General features: G+C 39.8%; 1 protein-coding gene across 1 annotated transcript in view; it reads right to left on the bottom strand.

The window, feature by feature from the left end:
* The window catches only part of CARD14 (caspase recruitment domain family member 14), a 28,750-nt gene extending 19,911 nt beyond the window's left edge, over positions 1-8,839 (bottom strand). The window contains exons 1-6 of the mRNA XM_070934703.1: positions 8,798-8,839; positions 5,525-5,759; positions 4,437-4,574; positions 3,517-3,842; positions 1,437-1,607; positions 484-603 (exon numbers count right to left, since the gene is read on the bottom strand). Coding sequence (XP_070790804.1) covers positions 484-603; positions 1,437-1,607; positions 3,517-3,842; positions 4,437-4,574; positions 5,525-5,759; positions 8,798-8,839 — 1,032 coding nt within the window. The remainder of the gene's footprint in view (positions 1-483; positions 604-1,436; positions 1,608-3,516; positions 3,843-4,436; positions 4,575-5,524; positions 5,760-8,797) is intronic.
* Between the last annotated feature and the right edge of the window lie 5,724 nt (positions 8,840-14,563).

Below are 14,563 nucleotides of genomic sequence, written 5' to 3'. Positions count from 1 at the left end.
GTAGGGGAAATGGGTGACATAGAAATTTAATAAATAAATTAAAAAAAAAAACAATTTGCCTATAACCACCCTACAAGCACAAGGCAGCAATGCTGTTGGAGACTTCGGGATTAGTAGCTCAAGATTACTGGCTACTCTATTAGGATTATAATGCGCTTAATTCTGTATGTAAAACCAACATTACAAAATATCTACTCTTCTTTAGCCCTTTTAGATAAAGGGCTAAAGATCAAATTAGGTCGTTGTCCTTGAACACTGAAGAAGGACTGGTCTTACTGCAGTTAATATACTTTTAATTTTCACACAGCTGCTGCGATATACATAAGAGACAAGCTACTTCCTGATCCCCAGGGGTGTAGGTAGGCACATAGGAGGGTGACAATTCCTGAAAGTATAGAAGATGCCTCTCCTAGGCACAGAAAGACACTTTCTCCCTCCCTCTTGCATAGGAGCAGGTAACTTCAGGTAGCACGGCATTCTCACCTGTTTTCGCTGATTCTCAGCAAGAGCTGCTTGCTCTCTCAGTGAGTGAAGTCGATTTAGCAATTCCTGTTTGCCCTCCAGAGCATCATCAAGGTTTTGCTCTAGAATATCTTTCTGCACCTGGACAGGTAAGGCAGGCTCATTAGAGAAGCTTTTCTATCCCAACCCCTGTTCCACGCCACACCTAGAGACAGATAGGGGTACCCATATGAAAGAGGCTCTCAAGCTGTGCTACTGCCACAGTGGTGGGTTTCAATTTTTTTTACTACTGGTTCTGTGGGCGTGGCTTGGTGGGCGAGGCATGGCATGGCTTGGTGGACATGGCTTGGTGGGCGTGGCAGGGAAAGGATACTGTAAAATCTCCATTCCCACCCCACTCCAGGGGAAGGATACTGTAAAATCTCCATTCCCACCCCACTCCAGGGGAAGTTTACTGCAAAGTCTCCATTTCCTCCCGATCAGCTGGGACTCAGGAGGCAGAGAATAGATGGGTGTGAGGCCAGTCAGAATTTTTACTACCGGTTCTCCGAAGTACTCAAAATTTCCGCTACCGGTTCTCCAGAACTGGTCAGAACCTGCTGAAACCCACCTCTGTACTGCCACATAACGGCAGCCTGAAAAGAACATTGTGCAGTTGTAGGAGACTTACACAAAGGCATGCTAAATCTTGATTAAACGGGCTGGGGGGAAAATCCTTCACCCATTGTGCAAAAGTCTTTGGCTTCCCTTTGCAAGAAGCTACCCTTGGCCAAGCAAGCTTTAGACATACTACCTCCTGTAAACTCGTGTGGTTTTCTTCATAAATTACCTCTCCTAGTTTGTCCCAAAGAAGCCTGAAATTGTAATCTGGTAAAATTATGAATAATTATGTGTTGCGGATCTCTTATCCACCCTATTATTCCTAGGATTATTAGGAAAGGATGAATAGGAGCATAGCTGACAACTTCTTTTACCACACTGAAGGTTTCCAGCTCCAACAGTGACTTGAGATGCTCGTTCTCTTCCATCAGCTTTAAGAGCTCATCTGTCTGCATCTGCGTATCCCCAGAAATTCTCGAGGATCTTTCCCTTTGATGGCACGATGATACTTGGGCTCGCTGCAGTTCTTGCTTCATCAGGTAGAACTACCATGGACAGGTACACAGAAAGAAAAAAAAGAAGCTGTGAACAAGGCTAGCGGAGCTGAAACAAAAATTAACAGGTAATCCTCAACGTATGACTGCAATTGAGCCCAAAATTTCTGTTGCTAAGCGAGATGTTTGTTAAGGGACTTTTGTTCCATTTTACAGCCTTTCTTGCCACAGTTGTTAAATTAATCACTGTAGTTGTTAAGTTAGTAACACAGTCGTTAAGTGAATCTGATCTCCCTATTGATTTTGCTTGTCAGAAGGTTGCAAAAGGTGATTGATTATATGACCCCAGAACATTGCAACCATCATAAACATGAACCAGTTTCCATTATCCAAATTTTGATCACGTGACTATGGGAATGCTGCAACGGTAATAAGTGTGAAAAGTCACTTTTTTTCAGTGCCGGCAGTCACTAAACAGTCACTAAATGAACTGCTGTAAATTGAGGACTACCTATATTATTTGTGCAGTTCCCTCCACAACATCAGTCCTGAGCTTCTTGCTTTAAGAATGTATTCATTAGATTTTATCCCGCTTCATTACTTTATTGGTAACTCAAAGTGGCAAACATCCTGCGCAAGCTGCATTGGCTTCCGGTGGACTTCCGGGTGCGCTTCAAGGTGTTGGTGATCACCTTTAAAGCGCTCCATGGCTTAGGGCCGGGGTACTAACGGGACCGCCTTCTGCCACCAATTGCCTCCCACCGGCCAGTTTGCTCTCACAGAGAGGGCCTCCTCAGGGTGCCGTCAGCCAGACAATGTTGGCTGGCGACCCCCAGGGGGAGAGCCTTCTCTGTGATGGCGCCTACCCTCTGGAACAATCTACCCCCAGAGATATGAGTGATCCCAGACCTCCGGACTTTTCGTCGGGCCCTTAAAACCTATTTCTTTCAGTTAGCTGGGCTGGCCTGATTTTATATTGGTTTTTAAAATTGATACTGATTTTAATTGGAATGTTTTAAATTATGGGCCAAACTTTATTTAATTATTTTAAAACTATTTTAACTTTTGTGTACAAATGTTTTATTTTGGCTGCTCACTGCCCTGAGTCCGAAAGGAGAAGGGCGGTATAGAAATTTAAATAATAAATAAAAAAAAATACCTAATAATTTCTCCTCTTCCTATTTTCCATATCCTCAATTTGTTACACATCCCATTACTAAGTGCTAAATGGAAGCTGTCTACAGCCCAAGGGTAGTGATAGCCCGCAAACACAGCTAAATTGCAATAAAGATCCAATTGATCGCAACACAGGAGGAATAAAAAAAAGGGGGGGCAAATGCTAGGGAAATCATAATAGCCAATTATTCTTCTATTTTCTTGAACTTATCTCGCAACCAAACAAGATTCATCTTGGTCAATAATACCCGAAGATTCAATTGTAATGAACAGCCCTCCACACTCCTGATTTTCAGGCATCAGAATGATTTTTTTTAAAAAAATAGTCTGAAATATAGTCCCAAATTGGTATATAACTAAAAGCCCATCAATTCTATTATGGTTCACTAGACATGCATTCCTGTCATTCAGATTAAGCTAGATTTTCTCTGTTGGGTTTTCCATTTGTTGGTTAGGCTGCATCTTTCATCTTCAGCAGCAGCAGCAGCAGTATCCATGGAAACAGGATATTGAGATAGATGCTCCATGCGAGCTAACATTTCTCATATTCTATTGCACTTCCAAACAAAAGTGGACAGCTACAGATGACTGCAGGTTACAAGCAAAACCATTCTGGTGCTCTAGCAAGCATTTTGCCTAGAATTATCCTCCTCTTGACCTGCAAAATGCCATGGTAAGTTCAGCAGATCAGACCATCTACAATCACTCTACCAATGGCACTCAGGACCTGCTAATATGATGTCACAAACCCTGAAAAGCTTCATGCACCCTTCTTCTCTCACACCTCTTCCTGCAAACTCCGGCAGCGGGTAATAGCTAGGTCCTTCTCTTGAAGGGCACTGCTGTAGCGCAAAGAGAGCCCATAAAGTTCATCTTTAAGCTTGAGGGCCTCATGGAAGTGAGCACTGAGTTCCCTCTTCATCCGGTTACACTCAGTTTCAATGCCCCGCAGGCTTTCAGCCTTAGCTTCCAGTCGGGCAGTGTTTTCCTTGAGTCTGCGGCAGTGTTGAAGGAGGGACACCTTCTGGCGTTTCTCCTGGCTCAGCTCCTCTTGCAGGCTGCTAACTGCTTTGGCCAAGCATTCTGTCAGCTGGGAACTTTCAATCAGATCTAGAGAAAAGAAGAACAAGCTTAGGTGTCTATGGAGATTCTCAGACATCCAGGTCATGGTTGTCCCAAAAGTGCTTTTTCAAGAGGCAACTGGACTTTGGTTTTTCCTTGAAGATGTTTCGCTTCCCATCCAAGAAGCTTCTTCAGTTCTGCCGTCAGAATTGAGGTCAGTTCTAAAGTCAGAACTGAAGAAGCTTCTTGAATGAGAAGCAAAACTTCTTCAAGGAAAAAGCAAAATCCAGTTGCCTTTTGAAAAAGCACCTTTGGGACAAAATGCTTAGACCTTTTTCAACACCCAGACCTGAACACCATAAAGCTTCTACTTCAATCAGCAGAATGATAGCACTAAGGTATCAAAGGCTCGGCTATATATTATGATTATTTGCTGCACACTGAGAATATATTGTGCATGTACCGAAGAAAAACTTGTAAGTAATTCAGATAATTCTGAATTATCTCCCCTGGGGAATCAAATATTGACAATCAAACCAGATCACCACAAAGTGATTAGTGGAGCTTACAGTTTCATCAGTTTTGCCTAGAAATACAAAGCAGGTAAGAATGGGTGAGGTAGGAAGGGTGGGAAAAGCTCACCGCTAAAATTGTTGTGGTCTATGGAAGGCTCCAAGCCAGTAATGAGCACATAAATATCAGGATTGTGAAGTTTCAAGCTTTCCAGAAAAGCAAGAGCCCCATTTTTCCCACGGGATTTCAAGAGATCCAGCATGTGGCCTATAAGAAAGCAGGAAGATCAATAATGTAAAATGATGAGAACTAAAAGTCCAACAGCCCAAAGTTACCCAGGCAGAGAAACTTAAAGGACATATAGTATGCCATATAGTTCACCCTTTCTCCAGGAATAACACTGTAATTTAACAGTATTTGAGAAAACGTACTTGCAAATCTCCTTTGGTTTCACTAAAAGCATTACCTTTTAAGTGCAGTGTTGTTACCAGTGGGGGGTTGCCCCCAGTTTCCACCGGTTCTATAGAACTGGTAGTAAAACCAGCAGGAGGCCCCGCCCACCTACCCTGACATTACCAAAATGCTTCTGCGCATGTGCGCGGCCCTGTTGCAAACTGGTAATAAAGGTAAGTAAAACCCACCCTGGTTGTTACCCTATATGTCTTAACCTGTAAATAAAGAACAAGCTTGCCACTTAAACAGGAATACTTCTCCATTTACCTGTGATGGAGCTACAACATTATAAATTTTGTATGTAATCAAGTTTATTATTCTATAGTTTATAGAATAGACTAGATTCCATAGTGTTCTACTATATCTATCCAAGAAAATAATTTCTCTGTCTCTTTCTCTTCCCCTTCCCCTCCTCCCAGATCAAATCAGTGCTACTTTAGATAGAATGAGGTGGCTCTTTCTGATACCAGATTTTGGGTAGCAGCAAAACATTAATTTGTGATATTTATATTGTGAGGAATAGGAAGGGCAAGGAATTTATTGCCCCATGTCCCAAAGTAATTTGGCTAGCTTTGACTACTATGCATCAGCTTCTTGGTGCCCTTTGACAGAGTAGTGATGGAGCCAAGATATAATCCCACTAAACATCACAAGTCTTTATAACTGTTTCTCCATTGTCTAAAGCTTTTCTCTGCTCTGGACATGTTACAGTACCATACACCACACTGCCATAAACGTTCCAATACAGTATCCAGGGTGCTTACCGACTCTCATGGCTCTATTTGTGAACTGGGGGCTGTGCAAGATTTCTTCCTCATCCAGTTGACCCAGCACCTTGGCCTGCCGTAAATAGGGGGTAAGACGACTGGGGGAGACGCCCCTCACAATTCTGTAACGATGGCCCTCCACCATCTCCCATAAGCGATCTTCATCCATATCCCGAAGTTCTTGATCAACGAGGCTGGGATCATCTACTCCCGTCTCCCCCATAATGGAAACCTAAAAGGATAAGAGATGTTGATAGTTTTGGAAGCCAGTAATGAAAGAGTAACTGTACTTCATAAAATCTATCTTTGATTCTACACTGACATGAAGCAGGGCAGAAATTAAATCCTAAAGGAAGTGGCATTTTAGCTTTTAAAATGTTTTACAATTTTGCTGTTTTATCCAAATTACATTATTTCAGCTTCATTTTATTTCTGGTCTGACTGTAGTTATTGATCTTTGCTACATTAGACTGCATTGTATTACTATTGCTTTGGTTTGAAATTGTATTGTTCTATTTTTAAATAAACATACAATGCCTATAGAAACTTTTAACCGGTAATTTAATTGATTGATCGCTTTAAGGCTAAAAATGAACTGTTGAGATCTAGATTGGGTTCTCTCTATTTCAAATCTGTTACTGTTAGTTATTACTCAAAATAACATAGTCTACAGTCAGAGCTCTATCTATTCTTTGCATGTGCATATGTGTATAAAATACAAATACAGCCCCATAAATACATACATGCATAATAAAATAACAAAGTGAACCTTGATGCAAAATTCTATATTCCAAAAATTATTTCTTTTTTGTCTCTAGCATCAAGAGTTCAGTTAGCATAAATGGCCAGAATATGATAATTTGATGAGTTAAGACTCCCTGATTTATCTTCTCCCAAGGCAATAGAAACCCGTTTATTCCAGACAGCATTTGGCTTGACTGCCTTTCCCAGATTTTATTAAAAAATATTAAATAAAAAATACGTTTATTTAAAAATCAATACATTTTAATTAGTCTTGCACAGTGATCTTCCAATGTTTGCTATCGGTAGTTTATTTTTAATGAGGGAGGGTTGGAAAGGCCAAACACACCTCTTAAGGAAGAGGATGCTTAGCCAGGACTAAAGCCCTCTACTGAACATCACATAGACCAGGGGTATCAAACTCAAGGCCAGTGAGCTGGATCCGGCCTACAGGATGCTTAGATCTGGCTTGTGGGGTTGCCCTGGAAACAGTGAAAGACCAGCCTGCAGTATCTCTGCCAGCGAAAATGGAGCTGGGGTGGACTGCCCTCCTGAGCTCCGTTTTCACTAGCAGAGGGTTGCAGGAGGCCATTGCAGTTGAAAATGGAGCTTGGGCGCATGTTTTCATTGGCAGAGCGCTTGGGCCAGTGGTGGGTTGCCCCCGGTTCACACCGGTTCTATAGAACCGGTAGTAAAACCAGCAGGAGGCTCCGCCCACTGACCCCGACATCATCAAAATGCTTCCTGTTGCGAACTGGTAGTAAAGGTAAGTAGAACCCACCCCTGGCCTGGACCATCAAAAGCAGTCCTGATACAAGTGACATTAAGCTGGCCATGCCCAGCCCGGCCCCTGAGGTCAAACACAATCCTGATGCGCCCCTCAATGAAATCGAGTTTGACACCCCTGACATACAAAAATCAGTAGTGGGTTTCAAATCCCATTGCTACCGGTTTGCTTGTGGGCACATGCACGCTTGGACGCACGTGTGATGCTTCTGCGCATGCGCAGAAGCGTCTGGGGCAGAGCCTCCTGCGGCCGCCGCTACTGGTTTGCCTGATCCGGGGTGAACCAGTAGCAACCCACCACTGAGACAACTGTCTGGCTACAAATCTAAATGACTGAACAGGTTCATAACATGGGAATTAGGCCTTTAGACATTCAATCCCTTAACTTGGAATTCTACCTCTTCAGTAATTTAGAAGTGAGATTAGAGGTACAGGTAATCCTCGATTTATGACTATAATTGAGCCTGAGATTTCTGTTGTGGAGGCATTTGTTAAGTGTGTTTTGCCCCATTTTACGACCTTCCTTGCTTCAGATGTTAAATGAATCACTGTAGTTATTAAGTTAGTAACATGGTTAAGTGAACCTGGCTTGCCCATTGACTTTGCTTGCCAGAAGGTTTGCGAAAAGTGATCACATGACCTCGGGACACTGTCACTGTCATAAGTATGAGTCAGTTGCCAAGCACCTGAATTTTGATCACGTGATCATGGGGATGCTGCAATGGTCGTAAGTGTGAAAAATGATCATAAGTCACTTTTTTTCAGTATCATTGTCACTTTGAACGGTCACTAAATGAACTGTTGCAAGTTGAGAACTACCTGTAGTCCTTGACTAAGGGCAACAATTGAGAGCAAAATTTCTGTTGTTAAACAAGGCTTAGTTAAGTTAGTTAGTTAAGCAAGGTTAAGTGAGTTTTGCCCCATTTAGAACTTTTCTGGCCACAATAGTGAATCACTGTAGTTGTTAAAATTAGTAACGCAGTTATTAAATGAATCTGGCTTCCCCATTGACTTTGCTTGTCAGAAGGTTGCAAAAGGTGATCAGATGACTCAGGAACACTACAACCATCATAAATATGAGTCGGTTGCCAAGTGTCCGAATTTTGAATTGGGATCCTGCAAGGTTCATAAGTATGAAAAACAGTTGTAAGTCCCTTTTTTCCAATGGCATTATAACTTTGAACAGTCATTAAACAAATGGTTCTAAGTCAAGGGCTACCTGCAGTTGGATAAAACAAGAGCAGTAATAAAGTATAGGTGGTGAAATCTACCAGGTTACAATATTTTAAGCCTCTTTTTCTTTTGTGACTGCTATTTATTGTAGTTACGTTCTGTTAGGATGACAAACACAATCTTCTCTCAACGATATCCTTACAGCAACTTTGTGAAGTGTGATGGCCAAAGAGATGAACGTTTGTATGAGTAGAGATTTAAACTAGGATCATTCAGTCCTAACTCAACATCGTACGAATGACCACCCAGGTTTTCTAGACATCCCTATTAAAGTCTTGCTTCTGGTCAGTTACCTGAATGGAATCAGAGGAGACTATTGTTCTGGCTCAGTACTTCGAAACCCTGAACGAACTACTGCTTCATCCTCACTTTGCCCTTGGGCTCAATTTCAAATAACCGAGTTACAAATCCTCTCACTAAAGACCTAGGAGCCCTTTCCTCCTCCTTCAGGCCAGTCTTCCCGCTGGCCGGTCAAAGCAAAACCAGAGACCCCCCCCTCGCTCGTCTTACCTGTTCCTGTTGATCAACAGAGTTAAACGTTGTTGTGGGCATGTTGTCACAGCATGTCTTAGAGGGAAACTGATTTTTGAGCAGCAGCTGACAAACTGGTTTTTCGGGAGGGCTAGTTCTGCCTGCCTGGGAGATTTTCTTTATCCAATACAAGTTCTTCCTTTTGGCTCAGGACCAAGCCAAATGTGCAACAGAAATATACACCTTTATTGTAACATCCAAAGATCTCTTTGGCTTGGGAGATAACCAGTCCTCTCTTGGTTTTAGCCACAGAGAAAAATAATCACACAACCAAAGTTCAAAGATTAATGCCATGGTGACTCAATTCTCGTAGCAACATATAAAGATAGCCACTGCTTTCTTATCTGTGGATGGAATAGCAAGCACAGAGATTTCTATTTAACAATGATCACAATGGCCAAAAGGATGCTTCCATGAAAATAACATGTTGAAATCCATGGTTCAGACATCTTGTAAGTTTATTTGCAACATGTGCAAACATTTTTTGCTTCTTAGCTCAGCTTGGAGTTTAGTTTGATTGAAAGTTAAAATCAGAATGTCCTGAGAATTATCTTGAGGATTGGGAAGGGAAGGGACTAATTACAATTTCATTCTTATAGAAATACAGCAAGCACAACAGTAAATATTATGGATAATAAACCCTATATTTAAATCAATAGAAATAGAATGGCAGTGTATTCTAACGTTAACAGATTAAAATACTGCTAACCAAGTGAAACAGAAATATGCATTTCAGAAACAAGGGGAACTCTTTCCCAAATCAAAAATAAGTTATTTATTTAGACTTGGATGAAATAAAAAAATTGTTAGTTCTACTAAGACATAGCATTCCATTGTTTGTTGTAGCTTATAGCAATGCTTCCCAAACTGTGCCTTCCTCTTGAGTTTAATTACAATTCCTATCATCTCCGGGCTTCAATATTTAGGAGTATCGTCGTCTGAAGCACCTTGAAGACATCAGTTTGATTATTTTTATCTTAAAAGTATGGAAATGATTGACTGTGTATAGTAATAAAACAACATTTATTTAAGGCATTCTTACTAGCCATTGAGTTCAGTGACTGGACATGAAAAGTATTGTGCTGTAAATTTTACTTAAGCTTTTGAAGAAAAGAGCAATAGAAAACTAGATTTCTTACCTTGGTGTGCAAATATATACCACAGACTGTTGCTTATGATACGGAGACTGTAGGCAAAAAAGGAAGTATTTCTTCATATAGTTTTATGCAATGGCAATGGTCATAGTTAATTATTTAAAATATTTATATAGCCACCCATCTTATAACCAACTCTGGGCGGCTCTCAATCAAAACTTACATCAGCATAAAAATATGCTGATGTATAAACAGATTAAAAACATTAAAAAGTTGGGTATCTATTTGGTTAGTTAGGCCTGCAAAGACTTAAATCTGTTCATGGATTACTGGCTGTTAAATATAATGTTCATGATGACAAAAATTGAAACTGAAAATCCATACATCTCGGTCAGTGGTGGGTTGCTCCCAGTTCGGACCGGTTCACATGAACCGGTAGTAAAACCGGCAGGAGGCTCCGCCCACTGACCCAAATGTCATCAAAGTTGATCTGTGCATGCGCAGAAGAATGTGCGCTGGCGTGATGCAAACCGGTAGTAAAGGTAAGTAGAACCCACCCCTGATCTCGGTGTCAGATGACAAACTGCAAACTAATTAAATAAGTAAATGAATCCACTACTTGTCTTTTTGTCAAAATGTCTCCCTCAAAGGAAATAGTTATAAGTTCCCCTAGCCTAGAGAATATAAAAAGAGACCAATTTTTCTTAAATGTATTGGATTTTGCAGACATTTAGGATATCTAGAGAAAGGCCTGCAATCACCCTAAACTTTAATTGTTTCATCTTTCTAATCTGTTAGGAAGGCAGTGAATAAACTTTTTTTTTTTTGCTTATCAATGGAAAAATATGCTGAAAACTTTTTAATGGAAGTTTAAGGAAGAAAGATAGGATGGTTAATTCTTCCTTCCTCTGAAATTTCACCCTTATCCACAGAGAAGTTGAGTTTCCATTAATTAGTTTAATACTTTTGGGCAGCCAAATCTTGGAGAAAGTCTATGCATCACCTCTGATTCTTATTTTTACTTCTGAAACGCTTCCTAGTAACGTCAGCTTAATTTCATAACCAAGATAACAATTGCAAAATAACCTTAACTGCAACTATTTGGCATGTGGAACAGTGTTGAATTTCTAAGTGTTGAAGTCCAGGTTTGGGAAGTTAGACTTGACCTTAGCAGCTTGTTGTTGTGTGCAGGACAGCCAGAAGAGTGTATAAATGCATCACATCCTCTGGGCTGGTACTTAAAATCTTTGCATCTTAGCATACGTAGGAAAATACAAGCCTCTGCAGCAAGAACAGAAGAGAACGAAAGGAGATTTTAATATAAAATATAATTTTAAGTGACATCTTAAATTATAAGGATTGTGATGGATATTTCTATACTTTTTAATAAGCAGAGAAATAGCCACCATAAGCCTTATTAAGTTCATGCATTCATTCATATCCTGAGAAAGACATGTGGTACTTCACCCAACATCAAATGAATATGCACAGTCTGAAGGAACTTACTTGAAATGACCTTGAAAATCATTCTGATGACTTTCAAGGATGAATTTGAACTTTATGGAAGAGATCATAAAGCAGAAAAATGCTTTTCTTTGTGGGACGACCAAGGGTATGGTTGAAATGAACACACGGGTCCCTCAATCTGCTTTCACAAGCCTACCATAAAGCAACCTGTTCAAGCTTCTGAGTTGAACAGCAGGGTTCTCCAACAGCAAAGTTGCAGGATGTGTCAGAAATGTCTTAGATGTTAGAATTAGGTCTTCTGATTTAGTACAGGTAGTCCTTGACTGTTAATCTAGTGAGCATTCGAAGCATTTGTTTAGTGAGCATTCGAAGTTACAACGGTATTGAAAAAAGTGTTTGATAACCGTTTTTCACATGACTGTGGCCCTCTATGTCAGTAACAGACCGGAATTTTGTGTGACGAAATGTTACTTGCTTTGGTGACAGCTACTCCAGTTATTCAAGCGGAAGAAGCTGCTCATGAGACTTGCAGAGCCAGTCAGAGAGGCCTCACCTGGGTTGGTAGGAAAAGGCGGATCAAGTTACATTACTGGAAAACCCATAATTGCAGACAGGCAAGGGGAAAAAAACCCCTAAGAGGTGCGATTCCAAAGCTTGGGAGAGGAAATGACAGAACAGCTCCTTTTTTAACAATGTACTAAAAATAGTCTCAAAGAATCCAGGGCGAAACGTTCATGCTTAACTATGAACTTCTCCTGAACACTGAAGTACAATGGTGTTCCATAACGCCTAGTTCTGAAATGCTTGTCTTCAATTCCAGATCAGAAAAAAAGAATTTCTAGCAATCCAGATTTAATGAATCATAGAATTAAAAAGAGATCCTAGGGCCAAGTCCTGGCTTAATTTATTCCGTGCAGGCAGGTAGCGTATTATACTTTCAGCAATAATGCAATAGGTAAGTTGTATGATTTTTCTATTTGCTAGGGGGACAGGAAAGTATCTTTTACAATAATAATCACTTTGGAACAAAACTGATGGTTAAAACATTGTACACTTAACTCCTGCTGTCATTTTCAATCCTGAGATTTGCTGCATACATTAAACCAGTGTTTCTTAGATGTGTGAATTTCAACTCCTAGACGTCCCAAAAGTGTTTTTTCAAGAGGCAACTGAACTTTCTGGTTTTTCTTTGAAGACGTTTCACTTCTCATCCAAGCAGCTTCTTTGAAAAAGCTTTGAAGAAGCTTCTTGGATGAGAAGGGAAATGTCTTCACAGAAAAAACAGGAAGTCCAGCTGCCTCTTGAAAAAGCATTTTTGGGACAACCATGACCTGGATGACTGAGAATCTTCATAGACATTCAACTCCTAGAATTCCCCAGCCAGCATGCTGAGTTAAGCAATTAAGAGACAAATTGTATGTTGACTCACTCCCTTCTCTATTCTGAACCACTCCCTTTCTTCAGGCTCAATTCCTAAGAGATTCTTCAATTCACGTCCTTCAAAACAAGCTAGTGTTCTGGCATTCCCATTAGCGATGTATTTCACATTCTAACATCTTCTGGTCAGTACAGAGGTTGACCTTTATTGTAGTCAATGTAGCAAAGGTAAATCTTCTTATACTCATTCTATCTCCATTATCCATTTTTGTTAGATGTCACGTCCCTCTGCCTTTTCTGAAACGTGCCTGTTCATTTAGCATTTTTCTTTCCATTCTGTATTCTCCCTTATCAGCCTTTAAACAAGGCTTTCCTTGGATAAGAAATCAGTGTAGTTCTAGTAATTTGGACATTCTCCTACATCTCTCCTTCCCTAGAAGGAAGGAATGCCAGTCTTCACCTCTAACACACAGCTTCATTCTGTATTTATAAACACAGACCTTTCCACAGACCAGAGAGTGTTTCCTAATATGATTTGATTGCTTATTTGTACCCTATGACTATCATTAAGTGTTGTACCTTATGACTCTTGATGAATGTATCTTTTATTTTATGTACACTGAGAGCATATGCACCAAGACAAATTCCTTGTGTATCCAATCACACTTGGCCAATAAATAATTCTATTCTATTCTATTCTATTCTATTCTATTCTATTCTATTCTATTCTATTCTATTCTATTCTATTCTAAAGTAGTGTTGCCTGTGCTTTGAATTTATTAAATTTAGCCCATCTCTTACAGTAGCCACAACTCTTTTCAGATTTCAGTAGAAGCCTGAAAAACAACAGGCTATTTTGATGAATTAATAACGAAAACATGTTGGGGTCTATTTAAGGTATGAAACATTTTTTCTAAATATTTTCAAAGTGCACCTGGTCTTATCTTTGATTTGACTTCTCCTGATGTTTTAAGAAGTGCAACAGGGCAATTCATCAGGTGTTTTGTTACTGAACAGTTGATTTCTTGTCCGAGATGTCAGTTTTTAGAGTAAGTTCCTAAATCTCTTTATAAATGTTTCCATCATCCTTTAATCCAGTTTGTAAAAATCTTTTTACTCCGTATCCTTTGCACCATTTAGGCCTCTTTCATGATTACCCTTAAGAATTTTCACTGTAGTTGTAATGTTTCTTATTTATTTATTTAAAACTTTTGCATAGCTTGCTAACTGGTCAGCTTCCACTCAAGAATAAAGCAACATATACATAATAAAAACAAGAAACAATAAAACCAGTAACTCCAAAACATAAAAACCTGGCACATTCCCCCGATGCAACCAACATACTCTGTAAGTACTCTTCTTTTTACATTTTCTTTTTATATTTATTCTTCGGTTGACATTCTTGAAAAAAATACCTTTAATTCTTTCTTGCTTGACTTTGGAAGTCTGTCTTCAGTCACTATTACATTCTTTTAGCTGCCCAACTGTTTCATCCTTTGTTTTTTGCCTGGCTATAACAATTGATTGTTCTGAAAGCCACTAGAGTTGTTGTTTTTTTCTCTTTGAAATCTTGGGATTTTTTTTTTGGTTCAGTTATTCAATATCTATTCAGTTATTGCAATGTCTCTTGGCTCTTCTCATAGCAATTCATGTTCTTTCTCATACAAATTAGACACACAGAAGCTGTTACAGTCAGACTATAAGATCAATGTATATTCTCTATAACCTATTTTTTGACATACTTTTCTCTATAATGTTCTATGTTTTACCTGAATATTTGAAACCAGCAATTCATGGTATGTTCTAA

Source organism: Pituophis catenifer, unplaced genomic scaffold, assembly GCF_029215685.1.
Source record: "Pituophis catenifer annectens isolate HBS135680 unplaced genomic scaffold, rPitCat1.0.hap2 SCAF_2, whole genome shotgun sequence".
Classification (NCBI taxonomy): domain Eukaryota; kingdom Metazoa; phylum Chordata; class Lepidosauria; order Squamata; family Colubridae; genus Pituophis; species Pituophis catenifer.
The sequence above is the reverse complement of the archived record's forward strand: the minus strand, read 5'-3'. Positions and strand labels throughout refer to the sequence as shown.